Source organism: Cynoglossus semilaevis, unplaced genomic scaffold, assembly GCF_000523025.1.
Source record: "Cynoglossus semilaevis isolate Cse_v1.0 unplaced genomic scaffold, Cse_v1.0 scaffold1033, whole genome shotgun sequence".
Classification (NCBI taxonomy): Eukaryota; Metazoa; Chordata; class Actinopteri; order Pleuronectiformes; family Cynoglossidae; genus Cynoglossus; species Cynoglossus semilaevis.
Genome location: NW_007585109.1, coordinates 423,774 through 449,767, shown reverse-complemented (window position 1 = coordinate 449,767; position 25,994 = coordinate 423,774). Strand labels below are relative to the sequence as shown.

The window sequence follows — 25,994 nt, the reverse complement described above, 5'->3', positions numbered from 1 at the left end:
CTGACAGTCAGACAGACTGACCAACAGAATGAAACCTCTTTAGCAGACTATCAAAATTTGCATGCCACGCTCCTCCACTCCACTTGGTTACCGTTGCTATGCTGAGAAAGTTTATCCAGCTCTAAACCAATGTCAGAGGACTGCCCTGAGCTGGCCTGGAGGCAGACAGTGGGGGAGAAAAGAAGGACGTGGAATGAGCATTTTCTCCATAATGCCACACACAGTTTGTGTCTTTTCTCTAATTGCAAGGTTAGTAGTTGTGTGTCTCCTCGTCCAGTCGTCTGTGCAGCGTCCTACCTCTGGTTGACAAAGTTGGCCTCTGAAAGAAAACATTTGTCTGTTTCACTTTAAGAAGCACTTCATGAAGAAATACACTTGAGATAAATCAACATTCTTAATAATAATAAACAAATCTGTATTTTGTTGGAACAGAAGGACAAGTAACAGTTGAAGAAGGTGGCCAAGGTCTGTACTTCATAATAACACTTTAATTAATAAAAACTTTTTGTTGTAAAAAAATTAAATCAAATCCCATGTGTAATTGTGATGTGCAGTTGATGTGGTTTGTGTAGCGAGGTTGATGTGGGCTGATGATGGCTGCGTGTCACTAATTTCACCCCGGCAAGCTGTAATTCACCTGACATTTTCACATATAAGTCATTTTATAATGGGACACGTCGTGCTCATAATGGCAGGAAATGTCAAGTCCGCTTTTAAAGGGGAGGATCATCGCAAATTGCTTTTCCTTTTACATGAAAATACACCTGCGTTTGCAGATGAGGCTGGGAGCAGTGGGACGCCACCGTCGACATGTGTAAACTTCTCTCTGATTTACATGAGCAGAGGTCGAGTTACAGTAGCTTTATCCATGGCATTTCATTTGAACCCCCATCAGCTCAAAACACATCATTTACCACGCGCTCCTATTTAAAGGTGAGGGCTGACGACCCACCAGGGGGAAATCAACAGACTTTCATTATTTTTCATAATGGAGTAAAAAGTTCTTTTGTGTTTTGTGCTTTTGGTCACCTTTACTGCCGAAACTTCTTGACACACATTATTAAAGGTAAATGTGCTAAATAGGGAAAAGGACAAAGAAATTATGATAATAAACACTCAGAGACGGGAACAAAGGTTCAGGCCACAGCTACGTGTGTTTGTAAAGAAGACGACGACTCTTTTCTACAGATAGAATACAGGACTTTTCATGATTTCTCTCTGTTACTTTCCATTCATCGTGAATACAAAATCAAAACAGTACATTCTTAGATATAATATAGTTGTCGGAAACCCTTCGTAGATGTGGACATTGTCTCTTAATAAACCCACAATTCCTCACGTACAACCAACCAACGTAATCACATGGCAACCTTGACGGTAAAGAAGTCAGGGCTAAAAGTATAAAACAGAAAAGGCATTTTAAGGACGGTGGAAGAAAGTGTAGGGGAGAAAGAGTCGTAGAAGGAGTGGGAGGAGGAGGAGAAGCAGGAGGAGGATGAATGACATTCTACTGCGCGGTCCACCTTCGCCACCTGATTGTTCCAAAACGAGAGTAATGCTCGGCTCAAGAATGAAAAGAAAAAGAGAAGGAAAAATCAATACAGTGCAATTAAACACAAAGCATGGCTCTGTGGAGCTGAGGGGAATTTGTTATTTATTAAATTCACTCCTCCACCTCCTTCGCCTTCAAAGACCATAACTCGCCCCAGTCTTTAATGCATGAGCTGCCCCCCCCCCCCCCCAAGAAGACTGACCTTTGTGGTTCGGACAGGACCGATGGCGTTTGGAGAGCAGCTCTGGGGAAGTCAAGAGTGTTTTCGTTTATTGATCCGAGCCAGCGTCCGCTTTGTGGCAAGAAGAGCAGCTTTGTTTTTGGAGAGTCAGGAACATGTCTGGAATATTTTGGTCATTTATATGTTCATGCTCAGGTTAAGTGTCTGCTCAGAAACCAGCCATGTTTTCTGTTTTTGTCTCGGGCAAAGGTTCCACAAGTCCTCTTCTAAAAAAGATAGAAACAATAAAATGATTAAAAAATATCCATATTTTCATAGTGAAAAATGAACAACCTCTCCTGTTTCCTTGCCTAAGAAATACATTTTCAATAATTACTGAACTAAAAGCATTTCTAGATTATGTTCAGCTGCCAACAAGAGAAAACAACAAGGAAGACTGCCAACATAAGCAGAGTGCTATTACTTAAGAATTAAGGTCAGTTTAATTCAGTTTTTTCTGACAAACAAAAGTATCTTTGCTTTATCACCTGACAGAGGATTTGTCTTTTCATCTTCAACATTTACTTAAAGTTAAACTAACGCTCGCCTTGAAACTACTCCTGTAATGTTACAAAAACAGGATTGGCTGTGAATGTTCAACTGGATCAGGGTGTTTTTTTAGAGTCACATTAGGTTTGCCTTCTTGGCTCACTGTAAAGTAACGATATCATAGCTCCAGTCTGTGAGTGTGAGTTTCTTCTTCGCTTCGCTGACACTAAACACGTGCGCAAAATTACTGGCTGCAGATTCCATTCAATGGCCAATGAATCTGTACATTTCTGAATGATACATTTAACAAGTGCACGCCCTGTATAATGACCTGATACACCTGTCTGCGGTCCACACCTGGCTACTGTTGAACATGTTTACAGTATCTGCTAAAGACAAATGACATTAAAGCTCCTGAGAACAATACCATGAGGCACACCAAAGAGCTGAGTGTTCAGGTTAGTTCAGACTGCAGACGAAGTTCAGGTTCCTGTTCTTAAATACTGATTTATTTTATGTTTTAGCCGGTGGAGCTCTATCTGTTCCAGTACAGAAGAAATGAACAGCTACAACTGTCATTTTCTATTCTGTCTATTCTGTTAAACTGTATTATAGAAGGACACTTCATGTGAAGGGACGAGCTTCAAAATCACCTTGAGTACTTCAACATAGAAGGGACTTGTAATTTTTTTGGTAATTTGAATGTCTTCAGGTGAATTGAAATGAGTCCAAGGACAAACGATCACTGCGAGGGTCTTCTTATGTGGCTAAGTGAGTCTTCTGTTCGCCGATGATTGTGTTTGATTGACGACCTTGCGGCGACTCTTTATACGTTTACACACGCACACACACCTGACCTCCACAGGCATCATCTCCAGAGCCCGTGCCTTGCTCCCTCCTCCTCCAGAAAAACCCCAAGGAAATCAGAGGCCTTGTGTAGTTGTTTTCCATGGACCTTGTTTCTTTTCTTTTCTTCCTCCTTCCCTCCTTCCCCTGTTCTCCCTCCATCCACCTCCACCGGTGAATTTGATCCCGGCCTGGGATGGAGAGGCAGGGTGAGTAAATGAAATATTGATCCGCTGCTCTGTGGCCTTGCCTTCACCTTGTCCTGCGTGCTGAGTTACCGACTCTTCCGTTCTGCTTGTAATAGGAATTATTACAGGAGGCCGGGGCGAGTAATTACTTGGCATAGCAGAGAGGGCGCCGAGAAGGGGCCGCTGTATATTTCTTCTAAAGAAGTTATTTACCGCACTTGCTACCTTCATCACAGCGCTACCCTTTCCCTCCCCTCTGACCGCCCCCCTGTGCCTCAGCCATGTCTCTCTTAACCTCAGCTCAATTCGGTTAACCATCATTAATCATACCGAGCATCAAGGGAAGTTTATCAAGTAGGAGCTGAGCTGAGAGGCTGTGAGGCTGAGCAAGAGAACACAAGGACTGTGTAACACCAGGGATCATGGTTTATGACTCAGATTCTGCATGCGTGTGTGTGTGTGTGTGTGTGTGTGAGTGTGTGTTTTCTTGGCCTTGTAGCTTAATTCTCTAAACCAAGCTTTGGAGAATGAGATATATAGATGCAAATCTAAGTTAATGGAATTGGAACCGAGCATTCTATAGATTTCTGAATTAGCTGTTGATGATTACTCTCCACCTTCAAAATTGGAGAACTCTGTGTGGTGACCGGTACAGCTGGTAATCTTTCTTCTTTGATTAAAAGTAAGATGTTTCCAGCTTAGAGAAAAATATGTCAAATATATTTCCAGTGAATTACAACATATAACATTTTATGGTTTTAGAAAATCCATAAAATTTTGAGACACTGCCCTCTACTGACCAGTGTACAAGATATTCACGACCTAGTTCTGAGAGACGAATGCCAACGTGCCCTTGAGCCGAGCACCCTGGGTCAGACTACTGCTACCTGGTTTAAGCACCAAAATCCTAGCTAGGGACATTGCTAACTGTATGTAACAACAACAGAACTTGTTTCATGAAGTTTTCCTGCAAAAACTGCAGGATATTATTACTGCCTGTAAATAACAACGCAATTAATTGGTAGGACACAGGGCAAGGAGAAAAACTTACAATAAGAAAGTCATTCACACAACAGACATACATCTTCTAAAAGACAGTATTATAAATAGCAAATTTGCCTGTTAAAATTAAAATTCTAAAATTGAATTTCACTATATTTTGTTCAACATCTTGGAACTATAGCATCAAGGGTTGATGAAAGAAAATTGTAACTTTTTTTCTGTGACTTTTTTTATTCTCAGTCTGTGATGCATAACCTGACAGAACCAACACTCCAGACTTTTATAGATTTTTTTAACATATATGTAGTACTGTATATATACGTAGATATACACATATACGTACATATATGTACATACGCAGAAAATGGAATCAGCGGAGATATTTTTATTTATGTTTTATTTTCTTACATTACAGTATCTGTTGGTGTATCAGGCAGACCTGCAGCACTGACCTGCTGTTGTGTCACTGTGTGATGTATCCCTGTGTCACCCCACGAGGAAGTGCCACTTACTGTGGTGCGGGTGATAGATCCACAACAGATGTGTCCTTGCCGTGGAAGGTTTCTGGTCCTCCGCTGCCAAACTGGGTGATATCCCACTGTATCATAGGCTGAAGGTCAACCCTGAGGGGACGGAGGAAGAAGCCGTGGTCCATCCTGCAGCAAACAACAGAACTAACAGGGTTAAAGAACTGGAGAGGAGGTGGCAGAACAATAAGTAACACAAAGCTTTCTTTTAGGAAACAAGGTTGTTCATTCTTCCACTGTCAGCTTTCCCCTCAGCTTCATCAAAAAGGCCTTGAGAATTTTTTTTACTATGGCAAGAATTTATGTAGGGCACAGGGGGAAACATCAGTTTTATTCTCTGGTGACCTTTTAAGATTTATTAGAAATTGATGTCATATTTAACCTGAGCAGACAATGTGATTATATACTATCATAGCATGTATGAAAACCTTTAACTCTTCATGGTCATGATTAGCATCTGCGGCACAGTTGTAGCATTTTTAATCCAACATCTGAGCTATTCTTGATTTTTTCGATACACTTCCAGATAAAATAAATTTGATAAGGTTGGAATAAAGGGAAATTATATGTTAAATAATTTTAAACATTTGTGAATTGTATTTTTCCACTGGAGAACTAAACTAAGATAGTCTTGTATTTCCAAACCTACCTGAAGGGGGTGCTATAAATAAAGCTCTAATGCCCTAGAGTAGACAGACACAGTATCTATTGACAAACTTCCCATCAGAGATTGGCTGATGTTGTCCTGGAATTGTATGTGACACTACAAAGCTGAGTATACTGTCAGGACATAAGTGAAAACATAACCAAAATAGTTGCCTTCAAAATAAAAGCCTGTCAGTTGTATTTCTTCCACCTATCAGAATAGAAGTCTCATAGTTACACATTATTTTAGGCCAGTTGGAGATAGTCAGATGTTGCCCCCAGGCTGTACAATGCCCAGGTCTGCTGCGACCCCACAAATTACACAAATGTTCACTTTTTACCCCCTGCATTTTAATGTACCATGTTCTTTTGATTAAACTGCGAGAAATTAAGACTATTTCAAAAACCAGAACCATTTCTTACACATCTCAGAGCTTAGTTCTGGAACAAAGCCTTCAAACAGCCCCCTGATGCTTCAGAACCCTCTGGAATCTCTCCAACCCAACCTTCTCTAACAAGATCAGACCCTGCCCTCGCAGATTGTATTATTCTGCCACTTTATTACATTACATCTCCATTTACAAAGGCTTAAGCAGCTCCGAGCATGGAAAGGACTTCGACCTTGTCAAAGAGGAGAAACTCCAACCGCAGAGCCGAAGAGAGAGAGAGAGGGGAGAAAGAATTTTTTATAGAATTAAAAAATAACCTTAGAGAGAGGGTTTGGACTGCAGGAAGTGTGTTTGAGGAGATTGAGGGAGCTGCAGGGTAAGGTAGAGGAGGGGGAGAAAAAGGGAAAATAGAAAATCAATAAGCCGCAGGAGCAGGAGGATGAAGATTGAAAGATGATGTGGATGGGATTTGAGGGCAAAGGAGGAGGTGGCATTTGAAAAGTGGCTGAGGGCAATGATGCTGCAGGCCGTCACTGAAACTATCAATGAAGGTGTCGTCAGATGTTGCAACAACTCTCAGAGGTGAGCAGCTCGTCTCTGGGGACCTTTATTTGGGGGTTATGTTCTGGTGCTCACCACGAGACACCGTTGTTTGTTATTGACACCTGTCCATATTCTGTCTCCTTTAATCTGAAAATGTGTCTCAGGAACTTGAGGCTCTTGACACTCCATAAACCTGTGTCCACAGGAAAGACAAGTTCAATCCCTCTGTCAACCGTTGCATCATTTCAGTGAAGGTCTGCTACAGAAAAGACAAGTTGTTCTGTCAGAACTTAATAACAGAACAGGTCCTCATCTATTTTTCACCCTAAAAGCTTTTTTTATCGTGGAAAGGGAGAGGGAGTGATTCATGTTGTTTTGTTTTATTTCTATCCATCCAACCTTTACAGACAAACTAAGGATTTCAATCAGGTAGAAACAAAAGAGAACACAGAGGCTACTGTTGTCTGAAAAGTCCAGGCAGTAACTACAGAAACACATTAAATAATTACAATAAAATAGCAGGAGAACTCAATCAGGGTGAAAACAGTTAGGTTTGCTGCACAAAGGACATAGACCACCAACGTAAGAGTCTGTGGTTGCCAGTGATTCTCTTCACAATGCACCAGGCATTTTCTGGACTGCAGGCAGGTCAGTCAGGCACACTCTTTTTCTTTTTTTTAGTTGTGAAATGTAAGTCCAGTAACGGCCTCTCTCTCACAGAGACCGTACAGATCTCATGGCGTATGATTCACCCCATCACCATCACGTACGCTTGCTTTTAATTTTCCATCGATGAAATCTTAATGGTCAATTTATCTTTCATAACGTACAGAGGTCAGCTGCCCTTTTGACCGCACTCTCCAAACCATGTATCAAAGTGGACTTCACTTCCATCTCGTAAAATTCCCTCATAACCTTTTAGCTGTCTCTTATGTCCAGACAGTAGCATAAATCGTACTCAGCAGTGACCGCACTTCTGCACTGACCTGTATGTAGTTTGCATACAGGTCAATGCTTATTATGACTTTTTGGCTTTTATCTTAACTTTTTTTTCTGGCTTTTTTACATTTGTAAAAAGAAATAAACAAAGAAAAGAAAATATAAGTTTCATCTTAACATATTTCAGCATTTTAACATGGCTTGCTAAGTGAATTCAAACATACAAGAGAACAAATGGTTAATAACTCGACCTGGGGTCCAATTTTGACCCATGAACCCAACATATCTGGCCAATGATGGCAATAATGACTTCAATCTTGCCCTTAGAGTATTTTTTTTAAAATGTATTTATTTAAAATTTTAAATAAATTATTCAAATGCTTAAATAAGTCATTTAATAATTTGGGTGCACGGCCCTGTGGATAACAGGTTGACCCAAATCACAGAGTAGGAATGTGCTTAATTGTTTTTCAAATTACATCATATAAAGAAATATATAGAAATTGACAGAATTATTGCCATTCATTTCTGTCTTCTGATGTTACTCTGCTTAGTGTTAGTTACACTTCAGATTCAGACCAGCCTTGCATTATATGTTGCTCTGACTATCAAGAAAAATCATTTTATTATCCACAGACGCTCCATACAAACATTCATATTTGATGTGATTCTCTTGAAGATGCGTTTGTGTTTCCCTCCATTTATTTTAAGGACAAATAAGACACATGGATCCCTTTGGATAAAGAATAGCGAGTAGACTGTTTAATTATTTTACATTTGTCATGATGAGCAATTGAGAATCTAAGACATCCATCTGTGATGCTAATGCATTCCCCTCCCGTGGTCCGCATAGTGATTATGGCTCTCATTTTGTTCTTACATTACATCACTAGAACTCTTGCTGGTGTTCAGGGCATGTATTATTTACTAAGTAATGGGCCCAGCCAGTGCAAGTGCAATCACTCTGCCCTGTGCTGCTTCATTATATGCCACCATTATTTGCTATAATACTGATGCTCCGTCATCATGACAAGCAAACGAAAGATGAGCCCACACTTGCACACACCATACCTCGCTCTGTCCTACCATCTCCTTTTCTCGTCCACTGTGGCCTCTCCACTTTTGAGAGAGACTTAATGAATATTTCTCTTTGAGCGCAAGTGTAAAACAAAGACGGATCTGTTTTTCCTGCTCCCCGGATCCTCAGAGAAAAGTGAGAATACGAGAAAGCGTGAGGAGCATGAAAGAACTGTGAGACGAGAGCAAGGCATTTTGGCTTCAGTGTTTTCATACCTCCTTTCACCAAAGTCCTCTGTTTACGTCCATCAGCAGAGTTAACAATGACATGCTGAAGCAGACGAGTCAGAAATGACCACAAAAACAGAGCCTGGAGTAGGTCTGGACATCAGACGTGTGATAAAACACTAAATAATATATTCTAAAGAGAGCTCGTTTTGGAGAGAAAAAAAAAAAATATCTGAAGTTCAGAATGAAAGAGAATCTCCTGCTAAAATGTGGAATAGAAAAAGCCACATATATCTTACTGGGCAGGAAGATTTACATGAGGACTGAAAAACAACATCAGCACAAGAAAACAAATGCAAATTACAAAACACAAGAAGATTAAAAAAAAAAACTCTTCCATCATTTTGACAACACGCACAAAAACACACACACACACATAATGACAGTGCAAATTAACATGTCTGAAGCACACATACACAGACTTTTTCTCACCTTGAAAAACCTGAACAAAACAGATGATTTTCTATGTAATAAAACATATATATATATATATATATATATATATATATATACATATATATATATATATATACATATATATAAAAGCCTGTATTTTTTTGCACATTGTTTTGTTCCTATTTTTTTTTCAAAGGTACAGTCCTCAAAACAGAGAAAAACTCTGCATCCAAATGTCCCACAACACATCGCTGCAATGATTATTAACATCGTGTGTAGTTTCTTAATTTGAAAACTTTAACTTATTTTTCCGGGATCAGCATTGCCTTAACCTAACACTAATGTCAGGGTTGTCGGGTCAGTCAACAAAGGCCTTGGCCCAAACTGTCTGGTTGTTGTCACACTACCTATGGCCGTGCTGCATGCACCGACTCTGATCAAAGGGACTCCTGTGGGGAGATTACCCCCACAGAGAACCAGCTCTCAGCCTGAGTTTCCATCGGGCACAGATGGCACACTGCAAAGCTGCAGGCCTGGTTCAGGCACTGGTGAGGAAACTCATAAGGAATCCGGCACAGAGCTGCGGATGTCTGGGGATAAGAGCCCTAGGCCACTGACAGTCCATCCAAATAGAGGCAATCTTACAGTCCCTCAAGGGAACGGCTTGCAAATGTATCCGTTCGCTCCTTCCACCCGGCGTTCCTCCATCTGATGTATGAATAGAGAAGAACAGGAGAGGGGGACGAGATGAGGAGCAGGGAGGAGGAAGAAAGGACGGTGTGGTGGAGGCGAGGCAGCCAATCTGTGTGTGTCCTTTGAAGCTTGTCTTATGGCTTTTTCTGTCAGGTCTCTCTCTGGGGATATTTGGGGAATCTGGCTCTGGAAGGCATCCACACCCGCAATATCTAAGGCTAAGTTCAAGCATCCTTCCTGGAACGTCTCTAAATGTGTCAACAGCTCATAACGAGCCCTGTGACATTCAGACGCAGGCTATTTCAAAAAGACAGAGACCTGTAAACAAGACCGGCAACAGGGATGAACAGTACGCGGTGTGCATGGCTCAAGTTAATGCAGGTATGAAGGCTGTTTGAATGTCTGCTCACACAGAGCCTCTAATGATTGAAAGGCCATTAATCATATTTACCTTGAACATTATCTTTATATTCAACAGAACCATCAGTCACTGGTGTCGATTCAGGAGCGTAATCTCTCAACAATTGAATTCTCTTCTTCATTAAAAATGCATCTGTTGTGTTGAGGTCTCTGTACATTCACTTGTATTTAGACTCACCAGACTTTATGCCTGAGCTGCAGTCATTTCTGCAGAGGTTTCCAGTCAAAAGCCTATCTTTAGCCTGCTGTGTGACGGTGGCACAGCTCTGAAGGCCTTGTTTAGTCCCACAGTGCGAAACTAATGTGGTTTAGATCAATAGCAGCTCAGAGGCAGGGCTGAGATGAAGTCTACACAAAGGCAGCAGAAACATGGCCGCTGTCCCCTCAGCAGATGCTCCCTCCTCTCTCTCACCAACAGGCCTGTTGGTATACTTTCTGGTTTTTTGTTAAGCGCCGCAGTGTGACACACTTTTCCTCGGAGCGCTTATTGTCTTTTTGCTCGTCACACCTGCAGGCCATTCACATATGTTTTCCTATAGACTTGCTCAGAACTAAATGGCCTCATCTAGCGTCTGCCCCTCGTATTGTGTATGACATGTCAGAGACAATTGTTTTTGGAGGACATCACCGGCTGACAAATTCTGCCGCACGCTGACTCCTTGTCAGTTGTCGCGGCGGCACCTCGTGCGTTCACGCTGTGGCATCAGTCAGGAGATTGATTCCATGTCCATCTTATTTGCCCTTCTCTTTGTGTTTCAAAGTCCAATTTGGAGAAGCCTATGATGTATTGACGGGTGCTGGTCGTGAATTACCCTGCTAAAAGATGCAAGCGCACAAATCCTCTCGCAGAAGCAGATACGTTCTGTCCTCCCATTTATGGAAGCGCGGGGGGGGGGATTCTGGTCGGAGCACGCACGCACTGATAGTGGGGCAGCGCGTGATGTCTCGCAGTGAGAAGGCTAATGTTTGGCAGCCAAACATCTGACTACAGAAGCACTAACTAGATCAGGCCACGCTAAAATGGATGTCAATGGTGAATAATACCAAGAAGCTATTTGCCTCATGGCGAGGGTTCTTTCTTTTTTTTTACCCTGCTATTTGCTACAGAAAGGCATTCATCAAAGAGAAACACAATATGGGGACACCATCAGTCTAATGCAGAACTGCCTTCCCTCTCTCTCTCCCTCTCTCTCTCCCTCACCCCCTCTCTTATTCACTCTGTCCATAAACCTCTGCCTTTACTTCATTACCTCCACAGACTCTTTGTAGGCTTGACTGCAGCACATCTAATTAAGAAACTTGCTTAATTAAAAAACAGGCAATAAGCCTCTAATGTTGTTGAAAAATAATGACTGTGTCAGTGAGGGTCCCTCTAATGACCAAATGAAATACTTGGGCAGTGAAGGGATAGATGTAAACATCACCGGTTCTCTACTCTCTACTGGCTTTAAATAAAGCCAGAGCCGCGGACCTCAACCGTCCGCCATTGTTGGTTGGTCAACAGGAAGAATGAGATGGTTAGTGGCTGAAATAGATGAGGGTGTTAAAGCTAGCATGGCCGTGTTAGCCATGAGCAGAATATATTTCACTAACTGTCTTGAGAAGCAGTAGAAGGAGCAGAGAAGAAACCAGCTCAATGCCAGTGTTCTGCACTCATTTATCTTTCTATAATGTTTCCATCTGCTATAGTGACTGTTATGTATGCTGCTTATAGTCACTGTATAAAGTGGAGGGGACAATGGAGTCACATGGTTCTAATATTGTAATTATTTATCATTTGATGCTCTGTTGTATAGTTAACCCTGGCCAGATCGGAAATTCAAAAATGCAAGTTTGCAGGTTTCTAGTGTTTAAATTTGGCACTCCATACATTTGGAATGCAGATAACGCTCTGTGCTTCCTCACACTGCAGACAGTACTAAAGCCTTGGGGTTCGTCTGGTCCTCTTTGACACCAATCAGATGCCCCAGTGAATTATTCATTTATCCTCTACCACTTAATCCTTCTGAGGGTCACAAGGGGGAGCTGCAGCTAATATAAGCACTCCTCAGGCAACGACTGTGGATCTGTTGCAGGGCTGCCCAGTCATCTACAGGTCATTTTATATAGATTAATGCATGCTTTATAATAGGAACAAATAATTGTTAAGGTTAGATTTAGCTATGAATCAACTGCAACAAAATCCAAAGTCAGATTTGTATAAAAATAATGTTCAAATGTTTTAGACCCTAAGGTTTTAGGTCTTTTTGAATATTATATAATCCAATATCCGGACATTTATGCGTGATGCGCCTCCTGTTGAATAAAAGGTATAAAATCGTCTTTTGGGGTTTTCTAAAGGTTAACAAACAACTGGAACTGCAACAGGAATGAGAAAAGACGAGGATGTACATCCAAAGAAGTGAACCCTTGTTTTCACTCTAAAAAGTGTTTAAAAAGATTAAAATCAGTTTAAGACCTTTGACTGACATAAACTCAGCAGAGCTACTGGTCAAAAGAAACCTCTGATGTTTTTCCATACATTCTATCGGTTCATATAGTCTACCTCTTCAACTCTTCCATCTTTTCAGGATCCCAATGGGGAGAAAGAGAAAATCCCAGCAGTCAAATCAAAAAAAGCTGAGTAGAGTGTAGACACGTCACCAGTCCTTTACAGAACTACAAAAACACAGAACACGTTCACACTCGTAGCTATGTCAGTCTACAGTAGTGTCCCACTGAACTAATGTCTGTTTCTGGAGAAACCAAACACACATCCAGGGAGACCAGCAGTATCCACCAGTACTGGGATCAGTGATCTTGTGTGTGAACAGCAATAACCACCTGACCAACATATTGTCCTCAAATGAAATGACAGTGTTCATACTTTGGCAGGGGTGTTGGTAAATCCCACACACTGTACCTTTAAAGACGAGCCATTATAAGCACAGAAAATGACTCTAATGTCTGCTGTACTCCACGTGGGACATAAATACCAGCAGTGTGGCTTGTGGATGCATGTAAATACCTTCATGAATGCTAATGGCGCATTTACAATATAAAGCAACGCTCCCTAGAAGGTGAGGGAGCTGGAGCGTTGGGCCTTTCTTCATAACAGATGGTTACATCAAGCTGTAAATTTCCTCTGCACAAGGCCAGAAACTCCACAATAGTGTGACCCAGGCAGCGAGGGGAATAAAGAGCAGGAGGATGGAGGATGGAGGAGGAGAAAGTCAAGGATGAGCGTGCTCCGTGCTCGGCTGAAGCCCGGCCTGGGCCGGAGTTCGACTGCCGTGATTGTTGCCGAGGTGAAACGATAATCGATGACTGTCTATTATCAGTCGGAGGGAGAGAATTTCCGAGGGCCAGTGGAGACTGGGGGAGGTGTCCAGGGATAATGGTCAATGGGAAATTCAAGAAAAGGTCACATGCTTTCATGCATGAGAAACAACCACATCAGCTCCCCTTTTTAAACAACAGAGGTTGACATCACAGATTTCTGATCATTTATTATAAAAGAATGAAAAAGAAAGAAGAAACAAAAGCATTCACCTTGGTATTTTCCAGAAAAAGAGCCCTGTTGAGTGGACCGTCGTGCTGCAGCACTGCCTCTGATTGTGTTTCACTCTTTCTGCATTGATTCAATGAACTAAAATGAAATGAGACACATTCATTCCCACAGGACAAGACAAAAGCTCTCCAGAGTGGATTCACTGGCTGAGGTCTTCGCAGAGTAAAGAAAGAGAGAGAGAAAACACTAATGCAACACGGTCGCTTTCACCTCATGCATGTTGAACACACTGTCACTCTGGCAGGGTTTGTATGAAAAAGAAATCTGAATGTTGTCGTCTCACATTTTAGGTAAAGATTTGCTGACAATGATGATTGATTGTTCAGCATATGAACAAGAGTAGCTGTCAAGAGACAGTCACTGGATCAGTCATAATTACATTTTCAGGTTGGCACAGATCCAAACAGAATTCAGTCCAATTAGGAAATGTGCTGCGCTGGTGTAATGTTGAGTTTAAACTAGGTCTAAAGTCTGGGTCTGAATAACTAGGATTAATGTCTAATATGTTAGCATGATCAAAGACAATAGGTAAGGCTCGGCAAAACATTTTGTCATCACTGATGTGATGTGAGTTTTTCCTGCTGGAACAGAGGAAACAATATCGTGGTTTTTGATTTAAGATGAGGACACAGGCTCTGATGTTGTTCCTCCTTCACGCAGCAGCAGCAGCAGCAGCAGCAGCAGCAGCAGGTGATGAACCTCTGAAGCTCCAGCTGCTGATGCTGATGCTGACTTCTACCATGATATACACAGGCTTTCAGGTGGCGCCATCTCATGTGTTTGAGTGTCTGATGAGCACACGCACATGTGTAGCATTAATGGGTTTGTGAGGGCTGTTTTAATTTCCCATGTGAAGGCCAGAGAGCCTGTCCTTCTGACCCAGGCGTGTGTCAAACAGCCCTTCCAGAGCTCAGTGGAGAAAAACGGCCTTATTAGCCCAGTTCATTAAAATCATTAATAGTCATAAAACGAGAGGCACCAGAGTCCAAAAGGCTTAATGCTCCATCCATATTAATTAGACGCCCACAAATCTGGAGAGAGGGAAAGTGGAGCCGATGTAGCTCCTGGCCTTAACACACACACACACACTGTGGTTCAACCTGCACCCCTCAGCCTCTTCATGCAACTGTCACCATCCTCTACCCTCCTGTTACTACCCCAGATTAAATTCCCTTTTAATTAAAACTGATCACATTAAGAAACTGATGTGGTTAATTAACTGGACTCTTGTGGAAGTGTCTTCCTCCACGTCTGATGGCCCTGCATTGTTAAACACTTCCTTCGAGGGGAGAGGTGCTGCATGTAATACTTCCACCACTGACACCCCCAACACATCCTCTCTCTCTCTCTCTCTACGCTCCAGCCTCTCGCCCTTCCCCCCTTCTCATGGTCCCTGTTTCACTTTTAATTCAGCCCAAACCCGTCTGTCTTAACAAGGCGTTTAGCTTATTTTCAGGCTTCAAAGCTTTTAATTTAATATAAAAAAGAAAATCTCCCAGTAGAGCATCTCCACGTGCTGCAGATTCTCTTGCAAATTATTGCCCCTGCAAGTACTAGGATTATAACATCTGCATCAGTAGATGATTGGCTCTTTAGTAACATCTAGTGGCTGCTGTAGAGAACGGCAAGGCTAACAAAAAGCCGTAAAAACTGGCATCTACACAAAACAACTCTCTCGTCCTTTTGTGTAACAAGGTCTTTGCTTAAATATTACTGAATATTACTACGATGATAAAGTTACATTCTCAAACAGGAACAATGATGATAGGGATATTAAAATGCTCCTTTAAAACGTAGATAAATATTTTACGTATCACCGTTAGGACATTAGCCCACAGGAGTTATAAAAATAGCCAAAGGTTCTGAAACTGTTTCCAGAGAAGGTAAAACGACTCTTTGAAATCTAAAGGTGAAAAGCATCACACTAACTAGGTTTTTACACTGTAAAAGCGATAATAAAAATAAATATGGTAACTGAACAATGTTTATCTATCAAATAATGGATCTTCATAAATTTCTGTTGACAAACTCCTTAGATCAATGGGCAACTCGCTGGAATCAAGCATTCGCTATAACAATTAGTTAGTTATCAAAAACTAATCTACTCTGTGATCTGTATTCCTTTCACTACAGTCAGCGGTCGCACTTTTGTTAACGTTGTTGTGTCAGTCAGAAAACAAACACCCGGGGATGTTGGACGAGATTATTTAAAAACTCAATTGCATTTCCTGTATTTATCAGACACCTGGTACCATACACAGGAATAGATGAACAAACATATGCTAGTATTCAGTCATCGTCCCCTCCCACTCCTCCCCCCCCCCCCCCCCCCCCAAAGTCAAAACCAGCCGCTGCATTCACTTCCCATGTAGTTTGGTTGCACTAAAATCCAGAGTATCATTAATTGTCTTTCTATACTTCCTGCTTCTATATCTTTGTTAAACATTCCACACTCCATCCTTTACACCTCGGCCACACTAACCCCCCCCCAACACCCCCTTCTTCCTGCTTCCTCCTTGTACATCCTTGTGTTCCAGTTCTTGTCCGACCCTCATCACTGCCTTCTTGTCTTGTGTGTTCTCTCTCTCTTCTCCTTCCTCCCTCGTCACCTTGCCTCTGTTTCCTGTCTTCCTCGTCAGCCTCCGACCACACAACAGTCTTGCTCGCAGTTAGAAGTTATGGTTCGTGGCTGGTGAGCTGACAGAGCTACAGCAGAGGGCGAGATAAGGCTGTGACCTCTCTGGCCGGAGAGGATGAGATGAATATATTTACTCCCTGTGTGATGGAAGGCCCAGTCAGGGGAGGAGGAGGAGGTAACGGCCTGTGCTGTCCCTGGGCACCAAGCAACCAACTAAATTTGATCTATCTGTAACAAGGCTTCAGATAGGAGAGATAGGGCGAGGGAAAGAAGGATGATGAAACAGGAGGGGAGGGGAATCTTTCTTTGATGGATGGACGGATAGACGGAGGGATGGATGAATAGACAGATGGATGGACGGATGGATGGACAGAGGGATTGATAGATTGATGGACAGATGGATGGATGGATGGACAGATGGATGGATGGATGGATGGACAGATGGATGGATGGATGGAGGGACGGATGGATAGATTGATGGACAGATGGAATGATAGATTGATGGACAGATGGATGGATGGATGGATGGATGGACAGATGGATGGATGGATGGAGGGACGGATGGATAGATTGATGGACAGACAGATAGATCGATGGACTGACGGCTGGATGGACAGATTTAATTTTTTAAAACATATTTTTACATTTTGTCATTCCTTCATTATTTGAAATAACTCATTCATTTTTTCCCCTGTCCAATAAAATCCCTGTTATGTCTGTTAATCCTCATAAACACAACCAGACCTGATGCTATTCTGTGTCTTTTTTCTCTTGTGTCACACACAATCATGTCCCTGGGACGTGAATGTTTCCTGACATGTTTCCATTAGCGATCTCGTTCAGTGGCTGGAGTTACTGTAAAGAAAGGTTCTGTTGGAACAACAGCAGTTATGGACACTCTTTGTTTGAAACAGTAAAAGTCTATAGCTGCATTCCATAAGCTCTGTTTTCTAACCAAACAAAAAGACGAGCAGCTCAGAAAGAAACATTGTGTGAAGGACGAATGGGATTTTGTTGATCTTGGTTTGTTTTTAATTATCATTTTGGATTGCATACTGTTGCATAATATGTCTGACATAATATTATACACAGCTGTAGGAGGGCTGGGTCATTTATTTGTACATGGTTTAGTTTAATTATACAGTAGAATGGTCTTTATAAAGAACAGTACTGTAGATCATTAGTCCTGACTGCAGTAAACCCCAGTACACTTTTTGTTCACTTCTTAGGATTTAGTACTAGTTTAGCAACTAAATCATAATTAACTATAAATGAAAAATACATTTACCCATTTCAAATAAATGTAAACATTGTATTCCACAGCAAAATCATGTTTTATTTTGATATAGATCTATACTGACTGTGGATAAGTTAATCAAGTGCCAGACATCACCAAGCTTAAACTACATTTTTAAGAAAAAATAATCCTTTCCGTCCTTTCAGTTGCATTACTGCCACCTACAGGATCTACGATTTATACTTTTTTTTGTTTAACTTTGAGTACATTTCTGGATAATGTTTTGTATTTCTTAAGATCGTGTGCAATAAAATGAGAATTAGGCAAATATTATTTTCCTCTTTCAGAGAAGAGTGAAGCTGAGGATCCTCACGTTCCCTAAAAAGGTGAAGGTGAAGAACTGAGAAACAAAACAATGTCTTGTGATCTTCTGAGCTTGTCTTTATTTGAGTGTGTGTTTTGCCTTTCTTTTCTGTGTTTTGTGTGTGTGTCCACCAAACACATCATTTAACCAGTAGCCCAGAGGCGAAAACAACTCACAGAGTGTTTGTGGTTCCTCCTACCTGTGTGGATTGGGTTCAGAGGTCAGCAGTCACAGGCAATCAGGAGTAAATGGAGCCTGTGTAACACAAGACAAACGGCTAAGAGCTTTTGGACAACGCCAAGGCTGCAGTGTGTCTGTGCACCAGTGTTTGTGTGTAAGGCTAGTGTTGATGGTAATGCTTTTACATTCACTTTAAATGAAGACTACAAACATAAAAAAAACTGCCATTGGTTTTTTGTTGTTTGTTTTTTTAACAATATCACTAACTACATAAAGACTGCAGCAATTCCACACCTCGTTTATCCTTTTAGTCAGGTTTAACATGGTTACCACCCAGAGTCCTTCTCTTCCCCTGCTCATCCAAAGACTAATCCAACTCTCTTTTATTGTCTCAGTGACTAGTCTCCAAGCCTGAAAGCTCAAATCTCATAACAACTTGGAAGCATCATGGAGTCATGGATCTTACAAATTTGGCAGAGACAAGCTGCAAGAAAACCAGAGTGAGAGGCATGTCAAAAAGGCATTAAACTAACTGATCAGGCAGTCATACCTCAGTCTTACATCATCATAAAACATCATCCCATTTAGCAGCACAGTGGGAGTGGAACCATAACACATTTACATAATGCAGAGTCTTCACTAAGTTAATTCGCTGCTCTGACTCAAGTGTGAACCTAGAAGTCCTCTCTGTGTTCAGACTTATCTTCCCTCCTTCTGTATTGTGTGTTCATGAGTGCACTATCCTAGCATGTCAATGACTGTGGAAGACTAAAGGAGGCTCTCTACAGCCCTCTCCCAGCAGAGGAGTGATAGTCAGTGATACCACAGGGCATAACAGTAGGAGCAATAGAAACACATTAGCTCCTAAATCACATTGCTCTTCCCCACTGTGAAGTATAACTTACCCGGGTAATGGATGGAGCACACAGGGGAAGAGAGAGAGAAGCTGGAGGTGGTCGAGGTGAGATGCACACTCTCACCGATTGCCACTGACATGTGTGATCTGTTTTTAATTTTCTGCCCGTTTGAAATATGGAAGATGACTTGATTAAATTTTCCCTCCACTGGATACTGATGCAAGGCAGCACATGCTGCCTGACAGCACACACACACACACACACGACTGTTCACCTACAGTAAATCTTGCATCAGGAAATGGTCCTTCACACGCTCCAACAATATTTCATTTGGGCTCCAAACCCAAATGGAACTGAAAGCCAACGCATGCAAATCAGGGAGCAGCATCTGCAGTGCTGCAGCCGCGCTGCATTTGTTATGTGTTTGTTTTTAATTCAATGTTAGAACTGTTGCAGTCTTTGATAACAGGACACCACACCCAAAAAAACTAGTTGTATACTGAAATGGACATCTTATAAGAACAAGGTGACATGAAGAAGATGATAAAGTAGAAGAAGAAGAAATAAAGAAGAAGATGATAAAATGATTGAAAAGGAGGAAAAGTAAAAAAATCATTACAAATGTTTACACAGATGTTTTTACGTACATAGATTGTTTTTTGTTTGTTTGTTTGTTTGTTCATTTCAATTTAATTCTTCGGAACTAATGGTATGCAGAGACTGACCCCTGGCGTTTATGAGAGGCACCTGAAACCGAACGTTGAGCAACGTTTTCATTGATATTGGGCTCTATGCTACATTGTCAACCTCAGATTTGTATTTTGTAAAATAATAATAATAATAATAATAATAATATATTAGTCTAGAGGTTTCATATTATCTAATTATTTTCGTTTGGTATATTTCGCCTCTTTTTGTTGAGTTTATTAAAAAACTCAATCAGAAAAATCTCGTCAGAAAAATACTTAAGTATTGCAATGCCATCTAGTGGAAAAAAAGGATAATAACAAAAAGAATGGATACGTTTACTCTGTTTAATACAACTCGTCTTCGATAGACGTAAAATGTCCATTGACCACACTTTAGTATTCTCTGTACTGCGTTTGTTAACTAAATCAAGGCATCCCTGTTTAATTATTATATTTTCATTATTTTGTGTTTTTAATGGCAGGTGATTAACTCACTCATTAAACCGTCTGTGGTTCCAGTGGTCGTGTCCTGTTGAAGCTTGATCTCCATTGGTTCTTCTCCTAACCCTAAATTATTCCCCAGCCGTCAGAGGGCAGTGGAGTGGTAAATCCTGAACATCTATTTCAGGGACACATATAGAGACAAACAACCAATTAGACTTACACTCATTGCTATGGTCAATTCAAAGGAAATAACACAATCTGTTCTGCATATATGTGGACTGCGGTACATAACCAAAGGCAATGTTCAGAACTCACTAAGTAACCTGTATACCTCTTACCTAAAGACTTGGAATTGCACCAATGAACTGTGATCTAAAATCCACAGCAGTAACAGCTCTTCCATTATGTGACCATATTTACTCTTTAATCTCGACAAAATACTAATTAATCAATTAATAATTAAGACTTTAAATCCTAAATCCTGTATGTCAGTTACGTTTAGTGCAGCGGCGACAGGGGAGTGGACCCAAGAGTGAGACACAAACTCAATTAGTTGATGCTAAAGCTGTGACGTAAGTGGATGTACTGATGATGAACCGAGACTTGGAAGATTTGTAATACAGAAACACCTGCCTTAAACAGCTTTACCCAACGATGGGCGGAAAGATCTGACACTACAGGGCTTGATCAGTAGACCTAGGACCGGTGTGGAGATAATCACTGACGCGTCGGTGCAGGCGTGGATGCTGGCCCGCAGTAAATGACAATTGTAAAGGACTGGGTTTTAGTGTGCGTGTACATATTTTGCAGTAAACAGTGTGTCACTGTGTCTGTGGCCACAGGTGTTACTGGTGACTGGAGGGAACACTGCCTCAGAATGAACATGTGGGCCAACTGAAGTAACTAGAAGTAGCCTACAACTGATCAATGAGTCAGTGGAGGCTACAGGAGAAGTTTTATGACTACATGGAAATTACCATTCTTCGCAGTATTAGGTATTCAAACTGCATTCAGACACAATCTCATGCACGCGGCAAGTTGAAATAATTTGACTGTCAAACGTATGCATTGAATACTGGTCATATAAAGTATTAAAAATACAAGAAACTAACCTTGTTTAACGGCCCGGTAGCAAACTATGGCTTGTTTGCAGTCGCAAATTGGCCTATGTACGCACGCGCAGTTAACTCGGGCAGCAAATTTCCATGGGTAGGATGAAACTTCAGAACACCGGGTTGTCATATCAGGGAGTGTTTTGTGTATGTGAAGTGCGCACAACTCATAGAAAGCAGACAGCGTGCGAGTGTGCGCGCGCGTGTGCGTGAGTTCAGTCCAGACAGACAGACAGCGGGAGGTGAGGTTGGACGCAGTCACAGCGGTTAGAAGGAATGGTGTACGTGAACGGTCGGACAGAGAAAACAACGGGGAGAACGGTTGTTTTTATTTGAACGTCAAATGCAGCCTGGTTCTGTTACTCCATCACTGGACTGGAAGCAGCGACTGTGACAGACTGGTGCTCGTTCTGCGGCGGTACAAACACAGGTAAGACAGTGATTACAGCAGACACAAATGAACGATGCTGTGATAGTGTCTGATGACGTAGGTAGGCGTTTAATCAGTGAGTCGTTTTATCCTTACGTCACATGTTGACTGCTGCAAACAACCGCAGCAGTTTTCTGTGCCAAGGTCACAGCAACAGAAGATGCTGCGCAGTTTAGCTGTAGTGTTGTTCGACTACGTCACAGGTTTAACGCCTCCTCTCTGGTGATATATTAACTATTGCACCTCAATTAACTAATACGCAAAACTGTCCCAGTGCATGTAATCGTAAATGTTTTCATACGCAGATAAAATTTTGTTTTTTCTATTGGGATAGTTTACATGTTTAGGTCACATGTTGAGAGGGAACGCATACAGATTCTCAGGGTAGAACTTAAATTAAATTATCCTCCGGTTGATTTCTAGGTGCAGAAAAAATAAAAAAATATTTAGCGAATGCCTTTATTACACTTGTTGAATTAAAAAGAAAACCCAGAAATTGGCTACTTCTTATGTGCAACAGTAGTATGCAATGTAGGCTGCCATGTTGTATTTTTCAAAGCAACTTGTCAAGAATGAGCCACAGGAGGAGATTCACCTACAAGTTTGCATTTTCACTGTGGTGAATTACATTAATAAACAGACACAAAGCATGTTTTAAAAGACTCCTTGTTTTTTAGCATTTTATTTAATTTTGTACAGTATATTTATTTTATGTTTATTTTGTAGGGGCTCAGGCAGTGTCCAGGAGGAAATGTATTTTGTTTCTGTATGAACTCCATCAGATCATTAAAGAAGTTTGAGACAGAAGCACGGTGGCTTTCATTAACACACCACAGAGACTACACCGGTTACATATGCAAAGATTAGACTTATATATTTTTAATTTTCAGTCTTAACAACTGAACTGTTGTTTTTTGTTTTGTTTTTTGGTTTGGTTGTTTTTTCATTTTTTATGACTTGAGAGAGAGAATAATTGTCACTGTTTCACAGGTGCTGAAAATGGCAGCTTTTGACACCCTCCATGTTATTATATGGATTTCCAGTGTTATCACCACACCTCTCTGCTGCCCTCAGCCCTGTAGCTGCACAGATAAATATGGTCGTCACGTGGCCGAGTGTTCCTACAGCCACATAACGGAGGTCCCCAGGGGTTTGCCTTCTAATGTTACAACTGTGAGTCTGTCTGCTAACAGAATCACCTTTATAACAAGTGACACTTTTGACAATGTCACCAAGGTGACATCACTATGGATGGCTCACAATATGATCGCCTACATCGCACCAGGAACCCTCACGTCACTGATTCATCTGCGCAACTTGGACGTCAGCCACAATAAAATTGAAGACTTTCCCTGGGAGGACCTGCAGAACCTCAGTGCCCTGCACCTGTTAAAGATGAACCACAATGAGATGACCCACCTGCCTAGAAACGCCTTCTTCAACCTCAAAAACCTGAGGTCGCTTCGAATCAACAATAACAAATTTACAACCATAGCTGAGGGAACGTTTGATAGTCTGGTGTCGCTGGAACATTTGCAGATTCATAACAATCCATTTGTCTGCTCTTGTTTACTTGATTGGCTCACACACTGGATCTCAACCACAACCACCCTCTCACTCCCAAACCAAGATCTGGTTATTTGTGCTGGTCCTGAAAAACTCAGAGGGGAAAGGATCATGGCATTACCAAAGTCTGAATGCACACGGCCAAAAGTTACGATAAAGTCTGAACCAAACATCCACGACTCTGCTGTTCCTGAGAACACCACGCTGGTCCTGACCTGTGAAGTCAAAGGATACCCAAAGCCATTGGTTATGTGGAGTATTGATAGAAAATCACAGCGGCAGGAGCTGGCTCTAACATTCACTAAGGAAAACCAGAGTGAGTCCAGTGATTACATCCTACTGTCCCAGCATCACTTCCAAGTTTTTAACAACGGGACTCTCATCATCCCCAAACTTCAGAAAGAAGACGTTGGAAGGTACAGTTGTTCAGCCTCGAACGAGCTTGGTCGAGTCGAAGATTCTGTGTCAGTGCAGGTGCTGGAACCAACAGACGTGAGGCCGACGACAACCACCGACTCCAGGACATTCAAGAAGAGGACAACAGAGGAGCTGTCTGTTCTCAATACAGAGAGTCGTCCTGATGTCAACAGGAAATTCTACATCAACATTTCACCGTCTATCTTGCCCACTGCAGAAGTTGGTACTAGTTCTAACACACAAGAAACAAGTTATCCATCACATGACGGTAAATGTGGCCTGACAGCTAACACCAGATTTATTTCTGGCCATGTCTATAATGGGAGCCTGCATGATATCAATGGGTTTGCATTTGACTTTGGGGTTTTTGCATTATCTGTATCAGAAACAGAGGCCACATTGCAGGTCAGTCCTATTTTCATTCATAGACAGAAGAATTCCAACCCTAATACAGAACCTGGAAGTCCACAGACTGACCCGGAACATCCTGCCGACTTGTATGTTTGCATCACGGCTAATCAACAAGAAGCCGATGTCCAGTGGACACGAATCGTTGAAGGAATTAAAACATACAAGATTAGCAATTTACGCCCTGGCACCAACTACTCCCTGTGTGTGACTCACACTATAATGGACTGTGAGGTTCGTGTTCTGTTCACAACCAGAAAGAAGGTAACAAACCTCCTGATCATCATCTCCGTAAGCATCTGCCTCCTGACCGTGTCCACCGTGCCCCTGCTAGGAGCAACGTGCTTCCACCTAGTGTACAAATATCGCAGCAAGACCTACAAGCTGATCCTGAAAGCCAAAGACCAGTGTCACATGGAGAGGAATCTGACCGTTAACTTCAACATCCACAGACCTTACACTGAGTCTCAGAGCAGGATCAATGTGAGTCAGATGGAGTTGGAGGCAGAGACTGAGAGTAAAGATGGAGAAAGGGAGGTGGATACAGAGGAGAGTGTTGTGACTGAGTCAGTGACTTTGTCCCAGGGCAGAGGGAACTTAGAGGACAGTGAGGCAGGTTCTGAGTTCAGTGACAGGTTACCTCTAGGTGCTGAAGCACTCATCACCTAATGCCTAATGTGAGCCTTGTAATCTGTTCCTTAGTTTAATATCATTTGTTGCTGCTGTTGTGTTATTGACACCATAGCATTAATTCAAGTTGTATGGTTGAGGGTCATTGTTTGGTCAAGACTGACTTTTTTCTATGTTAGAAAAACATTTTTATTAGTCATAAAATATATTTGATATACTGTATGATGGCCTAAAACTGAACAATGTCAGTATTAATTCTAATAACGACACCTTCCACATTTGGCCTCATGACTCATGTTTGGTAACACAGGCCGTGGACAGATTGGTCCGAGCTGTAAAAATACAAATACAGTATTTTTTTTTCTGTAGATATTCACTACTTTAAATGAGGGTTTAAGTAGAAACAATCAAAGTAGTTTCAGTTTTACACTCATGTCTTAAACATACACATAAATTATTTAATGTATATTTGTGCCTTTAACAACTCGACAATCAACAGTTTATTCAAGTGTCATTGGAGGGGTAATATTACCACAAACATGGATATAATTATGAAATATCTGAAATGGCCCTGCTACATTAAAATAAAAATGTAACATAAATGGAAGAAGAAGATATTAGAGTCATTTGAGCACCTGTCTGATGATCCACATATAGAGATAAAAGAATTGGTAAGTCGAAGTAATCATTAAATAAATGGACCTCATTTCTTCCATCTGAAGTCAGGTAACTGTCCAGATATTTATAATATCGATCAGAAAGCCACTACACGTGATGTTAGCAGCAGTCCATGTGCTAAATGTGACTCCGTGTATACAGAGAGTCTGCTTCAAAGTCTAGTGAACCTGTGCTGTTCAAGTAGCTTAACAACAGACCAACAGCCTTGGAGTCCTGCAGCTGTCAGCTTCCTATTGGATCATTTAAAACAGACGATGGCGATTGTTTCGCCATGTGGAATAATAGTCGTCTATCACTTTGTTTACTGCCATGATGGTAAAAATGTAGGCAATACTGTGTTGTGTGTGCAACGGTTCAAGCACCAGTTGAAGCTCTTATTATAACAGGGTGATTCTGTGGTTTAGTCCAGTTTAATGTGTTTCTGATGCTTCTCAATGTTGTGACTCACACTAAACTGCCTACTGTGTATGTCTTGATTCTGTTTGAAGAAATGACATGGTAAAGAGATATTTAATTCTGTATGCTGTAAATTCAAACTTATAATCCAGTTCTGGTATTACTTAATAAAGTTAGCCTTTTATTGTCTGATATTGATTTGTGTTTCTTAGTAACTGGAGCCATTCCTAACCACCATGAACAG

The 25,994-nt window shown here is 41.4% G+C and overlaps 1 protein-coding gene and 1 long non-coding RNA gene across 2 annotated transcripts; one reads left to right on the top strand and one right to left on the bottom strand.

Annotated features, from left to right (window-relative positions):
* Positions 1-21,338, bottom strand: LOC107988119 (uncharacterized). Its single transcript, XR_001759776.2, has 6 exons — positions 21,226-21,338; positions 20,165-20,288; positions 18,143-18,198; positions 4,750-4,953; positions 1,755-1,999; positions 1-319 (listed from the first exon to the last, which is right to left on the bottom strand). It is a non-coding gene; the product is annotated as an uncharacterized LOC107988119 (long non-coding RNA).
* On the top strand, positions 20,891-25,942 carry LOC103398376 (immunoglobulin superfamily containing leucine-rich repeat protein 2-like). Its single transcript, XM_008336974.3, has 2 exons — positions 20,891-21,655; positions 22,646-25,942. Exon 2 carries the CDS (start codon positions 22,655-22,657, stop codon positions 24,713-24,715), a length of 2,061 nt encoding a protein of 686 aa, XP_008335196.1. The 5' UTR covers positions 20,891-21,655; positions 22,646-22,654; the 3' UTR covers positions 24,716-25,942.
* Positions 25,943-25,994: the final 52 nt, after the last annotated feature.

Excerpts from the sequence above, each read along its gene's own strand:
- LOC103398376 (XM_008336974.3), top strand. The coding sequence starts at position 22,655 with ATGGCAGCTTTTGACACCCTCCATGTTATTATATGGATTTCCAGTGTT.